A 22,548-nucleotide genomic window follows, 5' to 3' on the forward strand; every position below is an offset into this window, starting at 1 on the left:
GTGTCTTTACAAATCATGTCTAATCAACTGAATTTACCCAGGTGGACTCCAATTAAGCTGTAGAAACATGTCAAGGATGATCAGTGGAAACAGGAGGCACCTGAGCTCAATTTTGAGCTTCATGGCAAAGCAACATGTCATTGCAACAATGTTGCAAATGCAACATTTCTCAAGAATGTATGACATTTTTGCAATGCTGATTAATGTTAATGTTAATGTTGGTTTCTAACAATGCAAAAGATGGAGAACCACACCCTACTTTTTTCTGGGTCAGGCTCAAAACATGTTCTTTTGCTTGAACAAGAGGTGGCCGCAAATGATGTAAAACTGACTTCCAGCAACTGAACTCTAAACTTAATCAAATTCCACAAAACTCAACTTGTAAAAATGTTTGAAAATTTCTACAAGTTGCCACATTTGGATTTTTATATTTAACAAATATGCCCAATCTTCAATGTTAAAAAGGGGGGCGGGGGGTTAATATATGGGATGGGGGGTATATAAATGCTTGGTCAATGAGAATCTTTGCAAAATCATTTTGAAATTCAAGCATGACTTTCTGAGGGATCTTTTACACACACGGTCAACATGCAGAGGCCTTTCTATACAGACAGAGGTAAGTATGTAAATAAATAAACAAATAACCAGTTTGAAAGGTTAAAAATAACACAAAGCAAAATATTAAAAGTAAATTTTCAAATAAATAAAAAGTAAGTCTTTTACTTTATTAATAATAATAATAACTGATACATGAAAAACTAAATTTCTCTGACTAATGGATGGAACAAAGGAGCTGCAGTGTAATTAGATTTTTTTGTTGTATATATGTTTTTTGTTTTTTTGGGGTGGAACGGAGCATCTTAAAAGCCTGTGTCACTTCCTCTGACGGGCGGTGACTTTCTGAGAATCAGGCTGCTCTGTGTCCGTCCTTTCTGCGTGACAGTCGCCCTTTAGTCGAGGTATCGGTGACTCAGGCCAGCCTCACTTTGTTTACACTCTCTGATCCATTTTGAGACATGCAAGGCCCCTTTACCCTGTTAGCCAGCACGGAGGATTTCTCCATGTTTACTCTGTATATACAGGAGTCAGTTTAAATGAGACTCCCGTGAATGCCAGATCTCCAGAAAACTGATGGACTGGATTAGACCTTGGACCACAATTTGGAACTTGTGGTATTTTGGACCATTTTGACCCACACAAGGTTAATAAAATGTAAATATTTATCTTGTTATGAGTTTCTTTGCTCTCTTCTTAGACGCCAAGCGAACAAACGGTATATTGTGGTACAACACAAATCTGCCGCAGCCATCAAAACATTCCCTTAGTGAGAACAGTCTGTTTTGACTAAACTGTAGAAATGTACCAATTAGTCAATCAGTCAAACAACAGAAAGAAAAAAACCATTTTAGTAAGTAATGATAATATAAGTTCATATATATATATATATATATATATATATATATACAAGGTCTGTGATGAAAAAAGCAGTCCTTTTTATTTTTTTCAAAAAATAAATGGATTTGATTCATATGTTTTTACACTCAACAAAAATATAAACGCAACACTTTTGGTTTTGCTCCCATTTTGTATGAGATGAACTCAAAGATCTAAAACTTTTTCCACATACACAATATCACCATTTCCCTCAAATATTGTTCACAAACCAGTCTAAATCTGTGATAGTGAGCACTTCTCCTTTGCTGAGATAATCCATCCCACCTCACAGGTGTGCCATATCAAGATGCTGATTAGACACCATGATTAGTGCACAGGTGTGCCTTAGACTGCCCACAATAAAAGGCCACTCTGAAAGGTGCAGTTTTGTTTTATTGGGGGGGATACCAGTCAGTATCTGGTGTGACCACCATTTGCCTCATGCAGTGCAACACATCTCCTTCGCATAGAGTTGATCAGGTTGTCAATTGTGGCCTGTGGAATGTTGGTCCACTCCTCTTCAATGGCTGTGCGAAGTTGCTGGATATTGGCAGGAACTGGTACACGCTGTCGTATACACCGGTCCAGAGCATCCCAAACATGCGCCGTGGGCCGTCCTTACGGCGACACTACCAGACCAAAATCTCTCATCAGCTGTTAAAATTTTTACCGAAAACCAGCTTAATTTATCGAATGGTGTCCACTCAGTTGTGCCTTACAGTTTTTGAAAAATTTTTATCAAACAAAGCAGCAGTCTCTGAGCCATTCCTAAACAATGAAAAAACGACGAGATGGTGGGCCACTCATCACTCAAAGACTGCCCACAGGCGAATGACGTAACCAACAGGCGTGAAAAAACTCTCGCATGCCCACGAGGGTTCAAGCATGTCTGATGTAATCACATGTGATTCAAATCCATATGGTTTTTGAAAAAATAATAAGGTCCGTTACTTTTATCACAGACCTCGTATATACTGCTGTTACACTTCCTCAAACATGCGTCAAACTGGTTTAAACCCAAGCGGGAAGCGTGGCTGGTCTCAGATGAAGCCCTAACAGGAAAAGAAAAAAATTGCAGTTCCTTGACTGGCCTCTTGAAGCTCGCTCAAACGGTCAGGTTCACATTCAACCCTGTGTGAAATTGTCCAACTTTAGTGCAGAAATAAACATGTTTACAGCCTGGAACAAAAATGGTTTTGCTCTCTAAATACTTTCCTTCTCCATGACAAGTGTACAGGGGGTAATTTCTTTTCTTTTTTTTACTTCTTAGTTTAAGACATTTTAAGCAATACATTTCTGTATAAATAGGGGTGTGGTTGCTTTGCGTGACAGCGGCTGAGCCCAGCCTCTCGTAAAGTCAGTAACTCAGTGTCTACTCAACATAGCCGCTAGCTTTTGTTGAAGATTGTGTCTGTCATTGTCAGCATTTTGTTACAAACACCTACAATAATATGTTTTGTATGGTGAAACATCTTCATGGATCATCTAAGAAGTCCCTGCAGCAATATTTGCACTAAGTGAAACTCGCATCTTATTTAATGTTGTATGCTCACGGTGTTAGCATTTTTAGCAGCTATCTGTAGCTTCATCCATTAGGTCTTATTAATGCACAATTCTTGAGAAAATAAGCGGCTCATAACTTTTTATGCCCACACCAAAGAAATTTGTTCCAAGAAGCAGTCCGCAGTCCCCAAAAATAGGATTTATAAACACCTGAACTGAGGTTAACCTGTTAGCTTAGCTGGTTCGGACTAAAATAGAGGGGCATGTTTGGGCTTCTTTCATCACAGAATTAGCCATCCACGCGCCACCTCTTTATGCATTAATGAGTTTATCATGATGGAGCCAGAATCAGCATTAATGCCACTGCTAACATGGCAACACCCAGATATGGGCTTTGTATCCACTGTTCTGGGTCTCTATAGAAAACCTATGGGTGATTTCTGTGTTTGATTATTACCAGGATATCTCAAAACCTATTGATTTATTGAGAGTGGTGCTCCGGCACTCTGATCAGCTGCAACAGCACAGACAACAATGTGTTGCTGGTACTATTGCTAGTACTACTGATGCTATGACTACTACTACTACTAATACTACTACTACAAATCCAGTAGTCATGATTATCCATATCATATACATATTTTTACTGTCTGTGGCTACAATATCCAAGATCTTGTGAGATGTTTGCCACATTTTAATATGGTGACACAAGTTCCACAAACAGAGCAGCAATACACCCCTATACACTTTTTAGCACATATGTCACTAGCACTTCCTAACACTTCCAGTTCATGAATTAAGCCACATAAATCGTTTCCATATGCTACAAAATGCTTCAAATTCTTGTTATTACACCTGATAAGCTAATCACCAAATATTCATTTCTACTGCCCATGTGTTAGGAAACATATCTAGTTAGTATTTTACGACACTTTAAGGAGATTATGACTTTCATGTCGACAAAGGTGGGAGGTAAATAGTCTCTTATGAAGACAGTTCAGTATGAATGTGTTAACCCAATAACAATATCTGTAATACAGTGATATATGTGAAGAGTAGTCTCAAATCTTACGAAACATCTGTCATGTATGGCCAGTTGTATTTTACAAAATCAGCAGGAAAGTCTCTCCAGCAAAGCTTCAAAACATTAACATATCAAAATACCAAATCCAAGTGCAGAGATAGGTACTCCACTCTTAAAAGACTCACGAAGAATGGCTGAAGGTCACAGCGTGTCCGTTCAACACCTCACACCCCAATATCATAAAAAATAAGTGGTAATGTATTTTCATTGACAGTCAGTATATCTCCGTATTGTTGTACTCTAGCTTAAGCCTCCTTCTTCGCTGTTATTTTCAGTGCTACAATGAAAACTTGTGCCCCACAAACAAGGAGTCTAAGCTCTTCAACTCGCCTGATACAGGTAAATAACAAGTCCCTTTGGCTGCTCCTTTGTTCTGACTTGTTGTCACCACAGCAGATCCAAGGTGAACCTGCCTGTTGATTTGGCACAAGTTTTACACCAGATGCCCTTCCTGACGCAACCCCACATTACATGGAGAAATGTAGCAAAGGGTGGGTTTAAACCGGGAATCTTCCACACTGAAACCAAGTGCATTAATTACTTGGCCACCACCCCTGCTCTTGCCTAATACAGGTAAACCCATGAAATCGAAGAAATGCAGCGTAGACTCAGATTCCTAAGTATTCATACAGAATCAGTTCATTAACAACAGCTGTAACAGCTAACAAGAATTAGGTGCCCCCATTAGTCATCAGTTTGACACCAATAGGAACTGTGCATTCCTTAAAACAACAAAGATGTCACTCACCTTTTTGTTTACAGATTGCTGACAATACGGTCCCTCTTCCACCACACCACGAATCAGTTGGTCCCTGCTGACTGGGGCTAGACTCCGCCCCTACCTTTTCCAATGGCAGGATTTGTCATCATCTCAACTCTGTTTTCAACCATGATGGGAACCTGTGCCAAAGATAACAACTACTATCATATAGTATACTGTTATATTATATAACATTATAGTGTTAAAATTGTCAACTTTAACTTGCAGCCAGTCTTTCTGGTAGAACTGCTTCAGCCTCTCTAATTTACACTTGCAAACCATTTTATATATTACCACCATGCTACAATATGAGTAATATTCATGTATGTATCTTGTCATATTTATGTATGAACAAATATGTTGTGGATTGTCACCTTCATTGCATTGTGTTCATCTGTTGTCGGGATTTAGATTTGTGTTCTGTTGTCCTGCACTGTATTATATGATAAGATTTCTAATCATAATAACGCAGGAGCAGGTCTAATCTGAAGCTGCATTCCAGCACAAATACCAGTGCATTCAGGCAGCAGCAGCAGCAGCACATGACTGCGGCCTCAGAATGTGCTGCTTAAAGTTCCTGCTGCTGAAGTCTGGCTGATGTCACGTGACTCCGTGTTGCCAAAGTGCGGAAGGAAGAAGGTTTGCGACACCGCCGGAAAAAAAAAGAAACAAAAACTGTGCTAAACTCTGCTTCTAAACTCTGACGTGTGCGCACATTTTGGCTGCACGGACACGCTGTGTGTGGACCGTCCGGTGTCCCACGGAGCGCCGCGTGACCGTGGAAAGAAAGGAGTGTTTTTAATGTCACTAACGGAAGTTAACATGCTTACCTTCAAAAATAAACCACTTATGGATCCTAGCAAGTCAGGTAAGTGACTGATTCACCTAAATGTTTGAGTCCAGCCGTTGTTTGTTTATTTTGTTTGTCAGAGTTGAGCCTGTGAATCTACGTGTAAATATAATTTTATCCTGTGTTTGCAGTGAGTCCGGGCGCGGTTGAAAACTCAGTATATTTTTTGCTGAAGTTAAATATATTCTTGCAACTTGAGGGTGGAAACAATTCATTCATCAAACAGACAAAATTATTTTAGAAACATTTATTCTGAAATGTATTATTATTATTATTAATGCCTGTCATTATTATTCTGCATTTTATTTCATGCTTAACCATTTTATTTGGTATTTAAATACAACCTGAATGACTGGGTGGGTGCTTCAAGTTCTTCTAATTGAATGAGTGAATCCATTTCACATTTTAAAGACACTGAAAGAAATGTTGGCCTTGTAAAATAACACCATCTGCTGCTTTATCCCTTTATCCGTGTGTTATTTTGAATTTTTCATAATTGACACATCAAGGAATAAAAACACTGAACAACTCTTGAATCTGCTTTGGAATTAATTTTCTCAGCTCTGGGAGTTTTTTCTATTTATCCATTGGTGTCATCACTAGAGGTCATGAAAAAATTGTTTTAGATTGAAGGGCAAAGCAGCCTGGGAACTGTTTCCACTAGAGGTGGGTCATACCGGGAATTTTGGTATTGATCCGATACCAAGTAAATACAGGCCCAGTATCGCCAATATCGATACTGATACTTTTTCATATTTAAGCTTCACAGAGCCAAAGGATCCAAAAGACCTAAGATAGAAGTTCGCCAAACATTGTACGTGACAACAAAATACTTTATCACAATCAACATTTTTGTTTAAAAAAATATCACTCAACACAGCTTAAAACAAAATCTCCTGAGGTAGAGGGCTGACAAACCACAATACAAGGGTGTCCTGCTCCATGTTGTGTGACACAGCGCAGTGCTGTTCTTACAGACAGAGAGTAGACTTTGATGAATCTGCGTGCGCAGCAGTCAGTGCATGCGGGAGAGAAAAAAAGCTTGAGTATCGATCTTTTTACACAAGGATCCTTCAATATCAATACCAGCGTTGGTATCAATATTATCAATATTAGGATCGATCCGCCCACCTCTAGTTTCCACCTTCTCAACCAGATCTGTCTAAAAATAAGTTTGCATGTTCACTGACACAGAATTCACCCAGAAACAGTAGTTTCTTATTTTCTGACAAGGGGTCTATGAAATGCTTTGGTGAAATTATCTCTGTTAGTTTGCCTTGTAAGCGGTGAAGCACTTATTCACTGTTTAGTTCTGAGGATTGCTTTAAAACAGCAGTTTCCAAACTGTGAGGCATGTTTTTGAGGGTGTTTTATCGGGAAAATGATCATTTCTTTACATTGGTTACAGACCCGCTGCAGGGCCTGTAATCCCGAAGCAATGAACCAACAAAGCAGTGGATCTTTGTTGGTTCATTGCTTCGCTGCTTTTCAGAAGTGACAAGTCCGCTTCTTAACCCTCTCAAAGCCATTTAAAAATGTAAATTGTGAGTCACTTTTGTGCAGATTAAAGTCACTAACTGGGACTCTTAATCGTCCTCCGTTCTGTTCGCACAGCTCCAAACACTGCGCCGCTCTCTGCCGAGACAGAGTCCAGTCAGAATTAATAACTTCAAAGTGAAATCAAATGACACCTCTTTCCAAACATTGTAACACAAACAGAATAAAACTTTTTTTCTTCCCAAAATGAGACGTCCGGTGTTCTTTATGAATTATATTGATGTTGACTTGCAGCACAGCCGGCTGCAAGAGCTCAGCTCAGAGGTATGGAGTTAGATTTGTGCCATTAATGTCTCAAAGGAAATGCTTTTGAGAAAAAACTACAGATTTTGTTTATTTTTATTAATGTCCAGAGATCAAGGATCCAGTGACCAATTTCATATTTATTTACTTTAAGACTCAATAAAAACCTGTAAAGCCTACTTTTAGTGCACAGGAAATTCACAGGCGGTATTGATAAGGGAATCAGTAAGGAATGGGATTGATAAGCGGACTCGATAATGGCATCGATATCGATAAAATCTTATCAATACCCATCCCTTATTATTTATGTTAAAATGTGTTAGTTATGCCAAAGACGTTTAAAAACACACAGAGATGTTTAAATGTTTAAAAAAGATGTTTAAAATATGAGAAAAGATTAAAAATAGAAGAATAGAAAGTTCTTTAAAAACACATGTTTAAAGTGTTTGAAAGGTGTAAAATGTGTGAAAGAATGGAAAGTTCTTTAAAACATGTTTAAAATGTTTACAAAGGCTTTAAAATGTGTAAATGCATAGACAGTTCCTTTAAAAATGCACAGATACTTTTAAAATGTGTTTATGATGTGTAAAAGAATAAAAAACAGACGAAGATATTGAAATTGTGTGTATACGCAACAAAAATATAAACGCAACACTTTTGGTTTTGCTCCCATTTTGTATGAGATGAACTCAAAGATCTAAAACTTTTTCCACATACACAATATCACCATTTCCCTCAATATTGTTCACAAACCAGTCTAAATCTGTGATAGTGAGCACTTCTCCTTTGCTGAGATAATCCATCCCACCTCACAGGTGTGCCATATCAAGATGCTGATTAGACACCATGATTAGTGCACAGGTGTGCCTTAGACTGCCCACAATAAAAGGCCACTCTGAAAGGTGCAGTTTTATCACACAGCACAATGACACAGATGTCGCAAGATTTGAGGGAGCGTGCAATTGGCATGCTGACAGCAGGAATGTCAACCAGAGCTGCTGCTCGTGTATTGAATGTTCATGTCTCTACCATAAGCCATCTCCAAAGGCGTTTCAGAGAATTTGGCTGTACATCCAACCAGCCTCACAACCGCAGGCCACGTGTAACCACACCAGCCCAGGACCTCCACATCCAGCATGTTCACCTCCAAGATCATCTGAGACCAGCCACTCGGACAGCTGCTGAAACAATCGGTTTGTATAACCAAAGAATTTCTGCACAAACTGTCAGAAACCGTCTCAGGGAAGCTCATCTGCATGCTCGTCGTCCTCATCGGGGTCTTGACCTGACTCCAGTTTGTCGTCGTAACCGACTTGAGTGGGCAAATGCTCACATTCGCTGGCATTTGGCACGTTGGAGAGGTGTTCTCTTAACGGATGATGCAAAGGAGATGTGTTGCACTGCATGAGGCAAATGGTGGTCACACCAGATACTGACTGGTATCCCCCCCCAATAAAACAAAACTGCACCTTTCAGAGTGGCCTTTTATTGTGGGCAGTCTAAGGCACACCTGTGCACTAATCATGGTGTCTAATCAGCATCTTGATATGGCACACCTGTGAGGTGGGATGGATTATCTCAGCAAAGGAGAAGTGCTCACTATCACAGATTTCGACTGGTTTGTGAACAATATTTGAGGGAAATGGTGATATTGTGTATGTGGAAAAAGTTTTAGATCTTTGAGTTCATCTCATACAAAATGGGAGCAAAACCAAAAGTGTTGCGTTTATATTTTTGTTGAGTATATATGTGTCAGGGGGCAACTATTCATTTGTTCTCTGAGGGGGTGCTCACTCTCCCACATTTTGAAAACCCCTGCTTTAATACCAAAATGACACTACACCTCATGAAGCTTAATATCATGAAATGTTCATTTTTTTGTTCTGTAAATCAAAGTTCAGTGGATTATTTCACTCTTGCAGATATTCCTTGAATCACAAATCAGCCCTTCTGCTGTTCTCCCGCTCCACCCTGCCAGAACTCTTCTTTGTCTCTCCACCACACTCTCCTTTACTATAAACAATTGACCTAAACTATTTAAACTTGACTATGTTCAACACTTCTGTTCCTTGAAATGTCACTCTTCCACTGTGTTGCCTGTCATTCACACACCTCTCCTCCATCTTCCTTTCATTCCCCTTCTCTCCAGACCATGTCTCCACCCCTCCAGGCTTGTGTCAACCTGGAGATAACAATATCTTCTGCAAACATTATAGTTCACAGGGACTACTGTCAGATTTCATCAGTCAACCTGTTGCTCACCACTGCAACAGCAACCACCTTAGAATTGATCCTTCATGTAATCCCACCGCCACCTTGAACACATCTGTCATTCCTACTCATCGCGCTCACGCAGTCCTCATACACATTCTGCACCATCCTCACATACTTCTCTTGGTATCCTATATTTAGCTTTCTCCATATCCAAATACACATAATGTAACTTCTTGTGGACTTCTTGATCAGCACTCTAAGCAAATATTGTATGTGTAGTACTATTTCTGTTCAAGAAATCATAGTAATACTCACTAATTATAGACCAAATAAACATACAGTTTTTCAGTTTAACATGTATGTGTTCAGTCAGTAGAATAAAACTTGACAGTGTTTATACAGTGTACCTGGAGAAAACCCAAAAACTCCACACTGAAAGACCCTAGATGAGGTGACCATGCTAACTGCTACACCACTGTGTCAGACTAGGTGAACGTCATATCTCACAACTGTTGTATTGTTAAGACTGTTTCACGTGTGTCAACTGTGAAAACAGTGTGCTGTTGTGATGAGTAATATACCACAATTCCATTCCAGAGTGGTTAATGTTTTCTTGGAATGAATGGATTTATAGATATGGAGATATATTTTAGCAGGCAGTGTTACGTCAGCATGGCTCATTTGACTACTGATGTGTTATAATTAAGAAAATGGTAACTGCAGTCAGCATTAATATGTGGTCATATGTTGGTTAGTGATCACTAATGCTTGGTCAATGGCGAACATGACTGCTAATACATAAATCTCTATCTACAAACATATGACCACACATGCCGTTTCACTGTTTGCTGTTTGCTTCATATGCATTTAAAGTCATTTTATTAGCAATGGAACAGGTCTTGTCCTCAACTCCATCTAAATTTTGGGTCTGTGAATTAAGCCTAGGACTAGTAGCCAGCGATTACCTCAGTAATTTCTCTGTTTTCCTGTTGATTTACATCTGATGAGTTATACCTTAGGTGTAGTTTTTTCCAGCTGACTGGAGCTCTTTTTCTCTCTGTCCGAGGTATGAACTACGGACGGATCTGAACCGAAGGGCCCGGACAGACTGGAGGTGGAAGGCCTGGGGCGGGTGCTACATGCTGCAATCTGCATTTGAAAGTGTACCTGCCGCAGGGATGGGCCCACTGACGGCATGGGCAACCCCTGGTTGTGGTGGTGACGCCTGTGTGGACTTATCTTTTTTATATTATTCTGTTGTTTGTTTTTCTGTTTCTTCAGCTTTATAAACCCTTGCAACACCTTGTAACTGTTACAATGGCCCAAGCACTGGGTCACCCTTTTGAGTCTGGTCTGCTTGAAGTTTCTGCCTCAGTATCATCAGAGGGACTTTTTCCTTACCACTGTCACTTGTATGCTTGCTCTAGGGGTTGGTAAGGTTAGACTTTACTTGTGTGAAGTGCCTTGAGGCAGCTTTTTGTGATTTGGTGCTGTATAAATGAAATAAATTGAACTGAAATTGCTGTACTTAGCAGTATCGCCACATCTGAAAATCAAGTAATGCCTACCAATATTTCACTGCTGATTCTTGAAGGAATAAAATAATCTCTCCCCAAGTCCTGTTTTCCTTATTGATTCAAAACCACCTACTTTTTTACAGAATGATGTGCCTGAAATGGTTGGAGTAAATAGGACACTGTAATAAAATAGGACGGGAGCACATCTGCCATCCATATGAAGTGCCTGCTGATAGCCAGTGAGAGCGCTGAGGTCCTGTTCTACTGGACTGACCCGGAATTTCAGCAGAATATCCAGGAACAGTATGGGGTAACTCAAGAGGAGGGCCAAGCGGTGAGGAGTAACACTATCCCTTTCAACACATATTGTACACTTTCATTATGCTTCTCTTGTCCTGTAGTGCACAGTTATACCTAGTTCATCTACAAAAGTAGTCCGTAAAACTTAATTTCTGGCATCATATTTTTTTCTTCGTGGTCTGTCAATGGTCAGCTTCCAGCTTTTGAGGACATCATCAGCACGCTCTTTGCTCCCATCATCATCTCCTGCAGCACCATAGTGGACAGGCTGGGTGACAACTATACCTGCTTCACCACACAAAACAATCACATCTATGCACTCCAACAGGTAGCACCAGCCGTCTTACATAAATCTGCACCATCCAGTCACAGCGTCGTCTGCAGTTACCTTCACCTGCACTTGTAGCGTCATCTGGGGTTACCATAAAATGTCAACGTAACATTATCAGGTATAAATAAGTCCATAGAAATTTGCTGGCAGCACGATGGCTTAGTGGTTAGCACTGTTGCCTCACAGCGAGAAGGTCATGGGTTCATTTCCCGTGGCCTTTGTGTGGAGTGTACATGTTCTCCCTGTGTGCGCGTGGGTTTCCTCCGGGTGCTCCGGTTTCCTACCACATCCAAAGACATGCGGGTTAGGTGGATTGGAGTCTTTAAATTGTCCGTAGGTGTGTGTGTGTGGCTGTGTCTGTGCTTGTTTGTCTGTCTGTGGCCCTGCGACAGACTAGCGTCCTGTGCTGGGTGTACCCCGCCTCGTGCTCTGACTGCTGGGATAGGCTCCAGCTCCCCGCGACCCTTAATTGGACTAAGTGGTAGAAGATGAATGAATGAATGGTCATGGCACATTGTGTATAGTAAGGCTGTTCTTTGTTTTCGCACGGGGTCACCACAGCAGGTCTAGTGAGGATCTGCATGTTGATTTGGCACAAGTTTTACACCAGATGCCCTTCATGATGCAACTCAACATTATCTGGAGAAATGTGTCAGGGGTAGGATTTGAACTGGCGTCGCCAACCGAGCGGTCTACCCTAAAAAAATCAGTCCACCCTGCCTTCACTGCGCATGCGTCATTAGCCGCGGTTTACCGATTATCACCTCGTTTCTGCTTCAGACTGCACTCCAGTCAACATCTATCTCAGTGAAAGATATCTGAAGCTTTTGTACAACAATCATTTCCACATAAATTCAGCGTTATTTCATCATAAAAGACAGAGGAAGTGATCAGAACGCTGCAGTTACACGAGCTGCTAGCTGATGCGTTCACTGCACGTCGGTCATTTCAAAGTGTTGTGGCGTTTCTGCTTAAAACTGACTTTAGAATGATTTAAGAGGTTTTACCTTGTCATCTGATGGTTACTAATCCCATTAATTCATTTGATCACTTTGGGTGAGGCAACGCTGTCAGACGTGCTGCTGAGCTCCGAAATGATGCATGCGCAGAGGAGGCAGGGCGGACCAATTTTTAGGCGGGGACCGTTCTGTCTGCGACACCGGAAACATTCCACACTCAAGCGTACTAGCCACTTGGCCAAAGCACCTGCCTTCATGGCACAATATTACATTGTTGTGATGGTCTGGATCCACCAAATGTCACTTTCACCATCATTGTAAGACAGGCCATATTTTATCACTTTTGTCTTTTTAAAAAATTTTAATTAAATAATGCACAGACTTCTGTTTAACAATCTGACATACATAAGTAGAATTTTAATGTCTGTGAACATGTTCAGGTTTATGTGCACCTCGATAACAGGGCAGAAAAATGAATGAAATGAGTGGAAAATGCCTTTGCAGAAGAATGCGCTGTGCTGAGTGCCGCTCTGAGCTGACAGGTTAACAGTGCATCTCTTCTCTTTTGACCCTGTTTTTATCCTGAACAATCACGGCACTGTGATCGTAAAGCAGCAACTCATCATGTGAGTCGCCTGAATTCATCAACCCGTTCTTTGTCACCCTGCAGCACGTGATCACATGATCCGATCACTTCAGGTCCACTCAGCTTGTAAAACTGACTTTTACTCTTCATTTTTAAGGTGGTTGTTACCCAATTGTACGTCTTTTTTGATTACATGTGGATCAGGATGAACTTTAGTGAAATTGTTTTTTGTCATTCACATAATTTGGTGAGAATGTGCCACATGTGGCATTTTCTGTCCTTAGTTCGAGGAATGTCTGTACATTGCTGTTAATGGGGATGGGGAAGAGAGTGAGGATGATCTGAGGAGGAAGATCTGTGTGGTGAAGAAAATAATCGAGGTCCTGTTTGGTATGGTCACCCTCAGCAGTCAGCTCCTCAGAAAAGAGTGAGACCTTTTGCTTCCGCTCGATAATGTAGCGTGTCATCTGACTGCTAAATGACTTAAGTTCTTTGTTTCCAGGCTGCGTCCTCAGGACATGGAGGAAAGAGCGTGGCTGTGGAAGCATCTCCAGAGTCTGCTGGAGACGTACAGCCACCTGCGTCAGAACGACCAGAGCTTCTTAACGGAGGTGCTGTGCATTTCTGCCTTTTCATACATTCTGTTCAGTCTCAGATCACTTTACACATTCAGCACAAAGTCACAACAAAAGTTACTTCAAGGTTATTTGCCACCCGTATAAGGGGGCTTCAGACCCCAGATGGGAACCAAGGCCCAAAGTAAATTCTATTCGTGTCCTGAGACCCGTTGGTGCTGTGGCTTTTCCCCGAATTCTGAAATATGAAGCAGATGAGAGTCTGACTCCACTGGAATGGGACAGCAGTCCAACTCGGGTTACTTCCCAAGCCCAGACTGCTACCCATTTACAGGTGGGTGCACTGAGACAGTGCAGATGAAGAGTCTTGTCCAAGGACACAGACGGAATCAGCCCAGGTCAATCAATCAACCAACTTTTTTCTTGTATAGCGCCAAATCACAACAAACAGTTGCCCCAAGGCGCTCCACATTGCAAGGCAAGGCCATACAATAATTATGAAACACAGTCTATGTCTAAAGCAACATAACCAAGGGATGGTCCAGGGTCACCCGATCCAGCCCTAACTATAAGCCTTAGCGAAAAGGAAAGTTTTAAGCCTAATCTTAAAAGTAGAGAGGGTATCTGTCTCCCTGATCTGAATTGGGAGCTGGTTCCACAGGAGAGGAGCCTGAAAGCTGAAGGCTCTGCCTCCCATTCTACTCTTACAAACCCTAGGAACTACAAGTAAGCCCGCAGTCTGAGAGCGAAGCGCTCTAATGGGGTAATATGGTACTATGAGGTCCCTAAGATAAGATGGGACCTGATTATTCAAAACCTTATAAGTAAGAAGAAGAATTTTAAATTCTATTCTAGCATTAACAGGAAGCCAATGAAGGGAGGCCAACACGGGTGAGATATGCTCTCTCCTGCTAGTCCCCGTCAGTACTCTAGCTGCAGCATTCTGAACCAACTGAAGGCTTTTTAGGGAACTTTTAGGACAACCTGATAATAATGAATTACAATAGTCCAGCCTAGAGGAAACAAATGCATGAATTAGTTTTTCAGCATCACTCTGAGACAAGACCTTTCTGATTTTAGAGATATTGCGTAAATGCAAAAAGGCAGTCCTACATATTTGTTTAATATGCGCTTTGAATGACATATCCTGATCAAAAATAACTCCAAGATTTCTCACAGTATTACTAGAGATCAGGGAAATGCCATCCAGAGTAACGATCTGGTTAGACACCATGCTTCTAAGATTTGTGGGGCCAAGTACAATAACTTCAGTTTTATCTGAGTTTAAAAGCAGGAAATTAGAGGTCATCCATGTCTTTATGTCTGTAAGACAATCCTGCAGTTTAGCTAATTGGTGCGTATCCTCTGGCTTCATGGATAGATAAAGCTGGGTATCATCTGCGTAACAATGAAAATTTAAGCAATACCGTCTAATAATACTGCCCAAGGGAAGCATGTATAAAGTGAATAAAATTGGTCCTAGCACAGAACCTTGTGGAACTCCATAATTAACTTTAGTCTGTGAAGAAGATTCCCCATTTACATGAACAAACTGTAATCTATTAGACAAATATGATTCAAACCACCGCAGCGCAATGCCTTTAATACCTATGACATGCTCTAATCTCTGTAATAAAATTTTATGGTCAACAGTATCAAAAGCAGCACTGAGGTCCAACAGAACAAGCACAGAGATAAGTCCACTGTCCGAAGCCATAAGAAGATCATTTGTAACCTTCACTAATGCTGTTTCTGTACTATGATGAATTCTAAAACCTGACTGAAACTCTTCAAATAGACCATTCCTCTGCAGGTGATCAGTTAGCTGTTTTACAACTACCCTCTCAAGAATCTTTGAGAGAAAAGGAAGGTTGGAGATTGGCCTATAATTAGCTAAGATAGCTGGGTCAAGTGATGGCTTTTTAAGTAATGGTTTAATTACTGCCACCTTAAAGGCCTGTGGTACATAACCAACTAACAAAGATAGATTGATCATATTTAAGATTGAAGCATTAAATAATGGTAGGACTTCCTTGAGCAGCCTGGCAGGAATGGGGTCTAATAAGCATGTTGATGGTTTGGATGAAGTAACTAATGAAAATAACTCAGACAGAACAATCGGAGAGAAAGAGTCTAACCAAATACCGGCATCACTGAAAGCAGCCAAAGATAACGATACATCTTTGGGATGGTTATGAGTATTTTTTTCTCTAATAGTCAAAATTTTGTTAGCAAAGAAAGTCATGAAGTCATTACTAGTTAAAGTTAATGGAATACTCAGCTCAATAGAGCTCTGACTCTTTGTCAGCCTGGCTACAGTGCTGAAAAGAAACCTGGGGTTGTTCTTATTTTCTTCAATTAGTGATGAGTAGAAAGATGTCCTAGCTTCACGAAGGGCTTTCTTATAGAGCAACAAACTCTTTTTCCAGGCTAAGTGAAGATCTTCTAAATTAGTGAGACGCCATTTCCTCTCCAACTTACGGGTTATCTGCTTTAAGCTACGAGTTTGTGAGTTATACCACGGAGTCAGACACTTCTGATTTAAAGCTCTCTTTTTCAGAGGAGCTACAGCATCCAAAGTTGTCTTCAATGAGGATGTAAAACTATTGACAAGATACTCTAACTCCCTTACAGAGTTTAGGTAGCTACTCTGCTCTGTGTTGGTATATGACATTAGAGAACATAAAGAAGGAATCATATCCTTAAACCTAGTTACAGCGCTTTCTGAAAGACTTCTAGTGTAATGAAACTTATTCCCCACTGCAGGGTAGTCCATCAGGGTAAATGTAAATGTTATTAAAAAATGATCAGACAAAAGGGAGTTTTCAGGGAATACTGTTAAGTCTTCTATTTCCATACCATAAGTCAGAACAAGATCTAAAATATGATTAAAGTGGTGGGTGGACTCATTTACTTTTTGAGCAAAGCCGATAGAGTCTAATAATAGATTAAATGAAGTGTTGAGGCTGTCATTCTCAGCATCTGTGTGGATGTTAAAATCGCCCACTATAATTATCTTATCTGAGCTAAGCACTAAGTCAGACAAAAGGTCTGAAAATTCACAGAGAAACTCACAGTAACGACCAGGTGGACGATAGATAATAACAAATAAAACTGGTTTTTGGGACTTCCAATTTGGATGGACAAGACTAAGATACAAGCTTTCAAATGAATTAAAGCTCTGTCTAGGTTTTTGATTAATTAATAAGCTGGAATGGAAGATTGCTGCTAATCCTCCGCCCCGGCCCGTGCTACGAGCATTCTGACAGTTAGTGTGACTCGGGGGTGTTGAATCATTTAAACTAACATATTCATCCTGCTGTAACCAAGTTTCTGTTAGGCAGAATAAATCAATACGTTGATCAATTATTATATCATTTACCAACAGGGACTTAGAAGAAAGAGACCTAATGTTTAATAGACCACATTTAACTGTTTTAGTCTGTGGTGCAATTGAAGGTGCTATATTATTTTTTCTTTTTGAATTTTTATGCTTAAATAGATTTTTGCTGGTTATTGGTGGTCTGGGAGCAGGCACCGTCTCTACGGGGATGGGGTAATGAGGGGATGGCAGGGGGAGAGAAGCTGCAGAGAGGTGTATAAGACCACAGCTCTGCCTCCTGGTCCCAACGCTAGACAGTCACAGTTTGGAGGATCCCAAAAAATTGGCCAGATTTCTAGAAATGAGAGCTGCTCCCTCTAAAGTGGGATGGATGCCGTCTCTCCTAACAAGACCAGGTTTTCCCCAGAAGCTTTGCCAATTATCAATGAAGCCCACCTCATTTTTTGGACACCACTCAGACAGCCAGCAATTCAAGGAGAACATGCGGCTAAACATGTCACTCCCGGTCTGATTGGGGAGGGGCCCAGAGAAAACAACAGAGTCCGACATTGTTTTTGCAAAGTTACACACCGATTCAATGTTAATTTTAGTGACCTCCGATTGGCGTAACCGAGTGTCATTACTGCCGACGTGAATTACAATCTTACCAAATTTACGCTTAGCCTTAGCCAGCAATTTCAAATGTCCTTCGATGTCGCCTGCTCTGGCCCCCGGAAGACAATTGACAATGGTTGCTGGTGTCGCTAACTTCACATTTCTCAAAACAGAGTCGCCAATAACCAGAGTTTGATCCTCGGCGAGTGTATCGTCGAGTGGGGAAAAACGGTTAGAGATGTGAACGGGTTGACGGTGTACACGGGGCTTCTGTTTAGGGCTACGCTTCCTCCTCACAGTCACCCAGTCAGCCTGCCTTCCCGACTGCACGGGGTCTGCCAGGGGGGAACTAACGGCGGCTAAGCTACCTTGGTCCGCACCGACTACAGGGGCCTGGCTAGCTGTAGAATTTTCCACGGTGCGGAGCCGAGCCTCCAATTCGTCCAGCCTGGCCTCCAAAGCTACGAATAAGCTGCACTTATTACATGTATCGTTACTGCTAAAAGAGGCCGAGGAATAACTAAACATTTCACACCCAGAGCAGAAAAGTACGGGAGAGACAGGAGAAGCCGCCATGCTAAAACGGCTAAGAGCTAGTAGCTACGCTAAGCTAGCGGATTCCCAAACAGGGAATCCGACACTAGACAGGCTGTGGAGCAGCACAGGTAACGCACGACAACAGTGCTAAAATAAAATAAAAATCCACTAGACAGGCTGTGGAGCAGCACAGGTAACGCACAACAGTGCTAAAAAATAAAATAAAATAAAAATAAAAATCCACTGGACAGGCTGTGGAGCAGCACAGGCAACGCACGACAACAGTGCTAAAACAAAATAAAAATCCACTAGACAGGCTGTGGAGCAGCACAGGTAACGCACGACAACAGTGCTAAAATAAAATAAAAATCCACTAGACAGGCTGTGGAGCAGCACAGGTAATGCACAACAACAGTGCTAAAAAATAAAATAAAAATAAAAATCCACTGGACAGGCTGTGGAGCAGCACAGGTAACGCACAACAACAGTGCTAAAAAATAAAATAAAATAAAAATAAAAATCCACTGGACAGGCTGTGGAGCAGCACAGGCAACGCACGACAACAGTGCTAAAACAAAATAAAAATCCACTAGACAGGCTGTGGAGCAGCACAGGTAACGCACGACAACAGTGCTAAAACAAAATAGAAATCCACTAGACAGGCTGTGGAGCAGCACAGGTAACGCACAACAACAGTGCTAAAACAAAATAAAAATCCACTAGACAGGCTGTGGAGCAGCACAGGTAACGCACGACAACAGTGCTAAAACAAAATAAAAATCCACTAGACAGGCTGTGGAGCAGCACAGGTAATGCACGACAACAGTGCTAAAACAAAATAAAAATCCACTAGACAGGCTGTGGAGCAGCACAGGTAATGCACAACAACAGTGCTAAAACAAAATAAAAATCCACTGGACAGGCTGTGGAGCAGCACAGGTAACGCACAACAACAGTGCTAAAAACTAAAATAAAATAAAAATAAAAATCCACTGGACAGGCTGTGGAGCAGCACAGGCAACGCACGACAACAGTGCTAAAACAAAATAAAAATCCACTAGACAGGCTGTGGAGCAGCACAGGTAACGCACGACAACAGCGCTAAATAAAAATCCACTGGACAGGCTGTGGAGCAGCACAGGTAACGCACGACAACAGCGCCCAAAAAAATAAAATAAAAATCAAAATCCACTGGACAGGCTGTGGAGCAGCACAGGTAACGCACGACAACAGTGGTAAAAAATAAAATAAAAATCCACTGGACAGGCTGTGGAGCAGCACAGGTAACGCACGACAACAGTGCTAAAAAAAAATAAAAAAAATAAAATAAAATAAAATAATAAAATAAAAATCCACTGGACAGGCTGTGGAGCAGCACAGGTAACACACGACAACAGTGGTAAAAAACAAAACAAAAATCCACTGAACAGGCTGTGGAGCAGCACAGGTAACACACGACAACAGTGGTAAAAAATAAAATAAAAATCCACTGAACAGGCTGTGGAGCAGCACAGGTAACACATGACAACAGTGCTAAAAAAAAAAAAAAAAAAAAAAAATCCACTGAACAGGCTGTGGAGCAGCACAGGTAATGCACGACAACAGCGCCAAAAAATAAAATAAAAATCCACTGAACAGGCTGTGGAGCAGCACAGGTAACACACGACAACAGTGGTAAAAAATAAAATAAAAATCCACTGGACAGGCTGTGGAGCAGCACAGGTAACACACGACAACAGTGGTAAAAAATAAAATAAAAATCCACTGGACAGGCTGTGGAGCAGCACAGGTAACACACGACAACAGTGGTAAAAAATAAAATAAAAATCCACTGGACAGGCTGTGGAGCAGCACAGGTAACACACGACAACAGTGGTAAAAAATAAAATAAAAATCCACTGGACAGGCTGTGGAGCAGCACAGGTAACACACGACAACAGTGGTAAAAAATAAAATAAAAATCCACTGGACAGGCTGTGGAGCAGCACAGGTAACACACGACAACAGTGGTAAAAAATAAAATAAAAATCCACTGGACAGGCTGTGGAGCAGCACAGGTAACACACGACAACAGTGGTAAAAAATAAAATAAAAATCCACTGGACAGGCTGTGGAGCAGCACAGGTAACGCACGACAACAGCGCCAAAAAATAAAATAAAAATCCACTGGACAGGCTGTGGAGCAGCACAGGTAACGCACGACAACAGTGCTAAAATAAAATAAAAATCCACTAGGCAGGCTGTGGAGCAGCACGACAACAGTGCTAAAAATAAAATAAAAATAAAAACGAAGCGTTAGCAAGCTAGTTAGCTTGCCAACGCTGATGAAGGTTAGCTGATAAAAGAGCTCCGTCGCGATGCTTCGACCGTTAGAGGTCTTCTTTAGGCGTTGGAGCACGGTGAAAAAGTAAAAAAAAGTAAAAAAGTCTTGAAAAAGACTGTTAATTCAAAGAACTCAAACAGCTCAGTTCAAACAGCTAACAGATACAGCAGAACACCGCTGTAGATCCCACAGGTCCACATATTAATAGACCAACTCCTTATGTGACTGAGTTACTCATACAGTACTAATACAACTTTGTGCAAACACAAAAATCCTCCACAAACATAAATCTTAATACAGGATTATCACTTTTTATGTCATAGAAAAAGGTACTGGTAAATGAACTCCATGTTATAGAGCTATGTCATCCGATGCAAATGCTCAGAGTGTTAGGGTTGGAATCACCATTTATACAGCTTCATGATGAAGAGGTATAGAGAAGGTTTTTATAAAATAAAAAAAACACTTGAAAGTTCGACTCCAATTTGCCAGAAGGCACATCAGAGATTCAAGCATAGATTTGATCTGTTTTGTTGAAAGAAAATTCTTCTTTGTACAACTCCACTATGAAGGTGTGAGTGGTAATGCAAAACTCAAAACTTGCACTGTGCACAGTTTCTTCAATCACAGCCACAGAAGTCAATAACTTCTTCATTGTTGTCTGGATGTCTTGGTGGCTTTCCTCACTAATCTCTTTTTTATACGTTATCAGTTTTTGAGAACTGTCTACTCCACACAGATTTACCAAAGAGTACCATACTGTTTGTCATAATTCATGTAAATAAAGTCCAAGACATAATCAGTTTCTTAGGGGGTGGTGGCCAAGTGGTTAATGCGCTTGGTTTCAGTTCAGAAGGTTCCGGGTTCAAATCCCACCCCTGCCACATTTCTCCATGTAATGTGGAGTTGCGTCAGGAAGGGCATCCGGCGTAAAACTTGTGCCAATTCAACATGCAGATCCACCTTGGATTTGCTGTGGCGACCCCAAGTGCAAACAACGGAGCAGCCGAAGGGGCTTACTTTACATAATCAGTTTCTTGGGAATGTTCATATATCCAACCTGACTTGTTCAAAGAAAACTGTATATAAAAGTGATGGTTGACATGTTATACTAAAGTCCGCCAATGACTAATAAAATCCCCTTTATTTGTCTGTCTTTTAGCAGGATTACGTCAAAACTACTGTACAGATCTTGATTAAATTTTCACCACAGATACATATGAGGCCATGGAAGAACCCATTAAATTTTGGAGGTGATCCAGATCTGAATTCGGATTCTGGATCAAGATTTCACTTAATATACACTTTGAAGGATTACATCAAAACTACTTATGGATTCTCACCAAATTTCACCACAGATAGATAATAGGGCATGGAAAATCCCACTGAATTATGGAGATGATCTGGATCCAGATCCCCATCTGGATTCTCCATCAAGTTTCACATTATATAGGCTTTGAAGGATTACGTCAAAACTACTTGATGGATTCTCACCACACTTTCACCACAAATGTATATTAGGCCATGGAAGACTCCATTAAATTTTGGAGGTGATCCGAATACAGATTCTGGATCAAGTAAATCGAGAATCTCGCCTTCATGCTCTGCACTTTCTTCACCACACTGGTCCAGGAGAGTGTCCATAAAACATCAGATCCAGCCTGAATCAGTCTAACAATCTCATGCTCTGACTTACCCTCACTGGTGATCAAGACCCAGAGATACTTAAACTCATCCACTTGGGGCAATAGAACTTCCTTGACCCAGAGGGGACAATTCACCCTTTTCCAACAGGGGATCATAGTCTCAGACTTGGGGATGCTAATTTGCATCCCAGT

At 41.0% G+C, this 22,548-nt stretch overlaps 1 protein-coding gene across 1 annotated transcript in view; it reads left to right on the forward strand.

Annotated features, from left to right (window-relative positions):
* Positions 1 to 5,417: 5,417 nt before the first annotated feature.
* hps1 (HPS1 biogenesis of lysosomal organelles complex 3 subunit 1) overlaps positions 5,418 to 22,548 on the forward strand; it is a 29,208-nt gene continuing 12,077 nt past the window's right edge. The window contains 5 exon segments of the mRNA XM_034185223.1: positions 5,418 to 5,649; positions 11,306 to 11,496; positions 11,656 to 11,790; positions 13,623 to 13,765; positions 13,841 to 13,949. Coding sequence (XP_034041114.1) covers positions 11,380 to 11,496; positions 11,656 to 11,790; positions 13,623 to 13,765; positions 13,841 to 13,949 — 504 coding nt within the window. The 5' untranslated portion in view covers positions 5,418 to 5,649; positions 11,306 to 11,379.

Source organism: Thalassophryne amazonica, chromosome 13, assembly GCF_902500255.1.
Source record: "Thalassophryne amazonica chromosome 13, fThaAma1.1, whole genome shotgun sequence".
NCBI lineage: Eukaryota > Metazoa > Chordata > Actinopteri > Batrachoidiformes > Batrachoididae > Thalassophryne > Thalassophryne amazonica.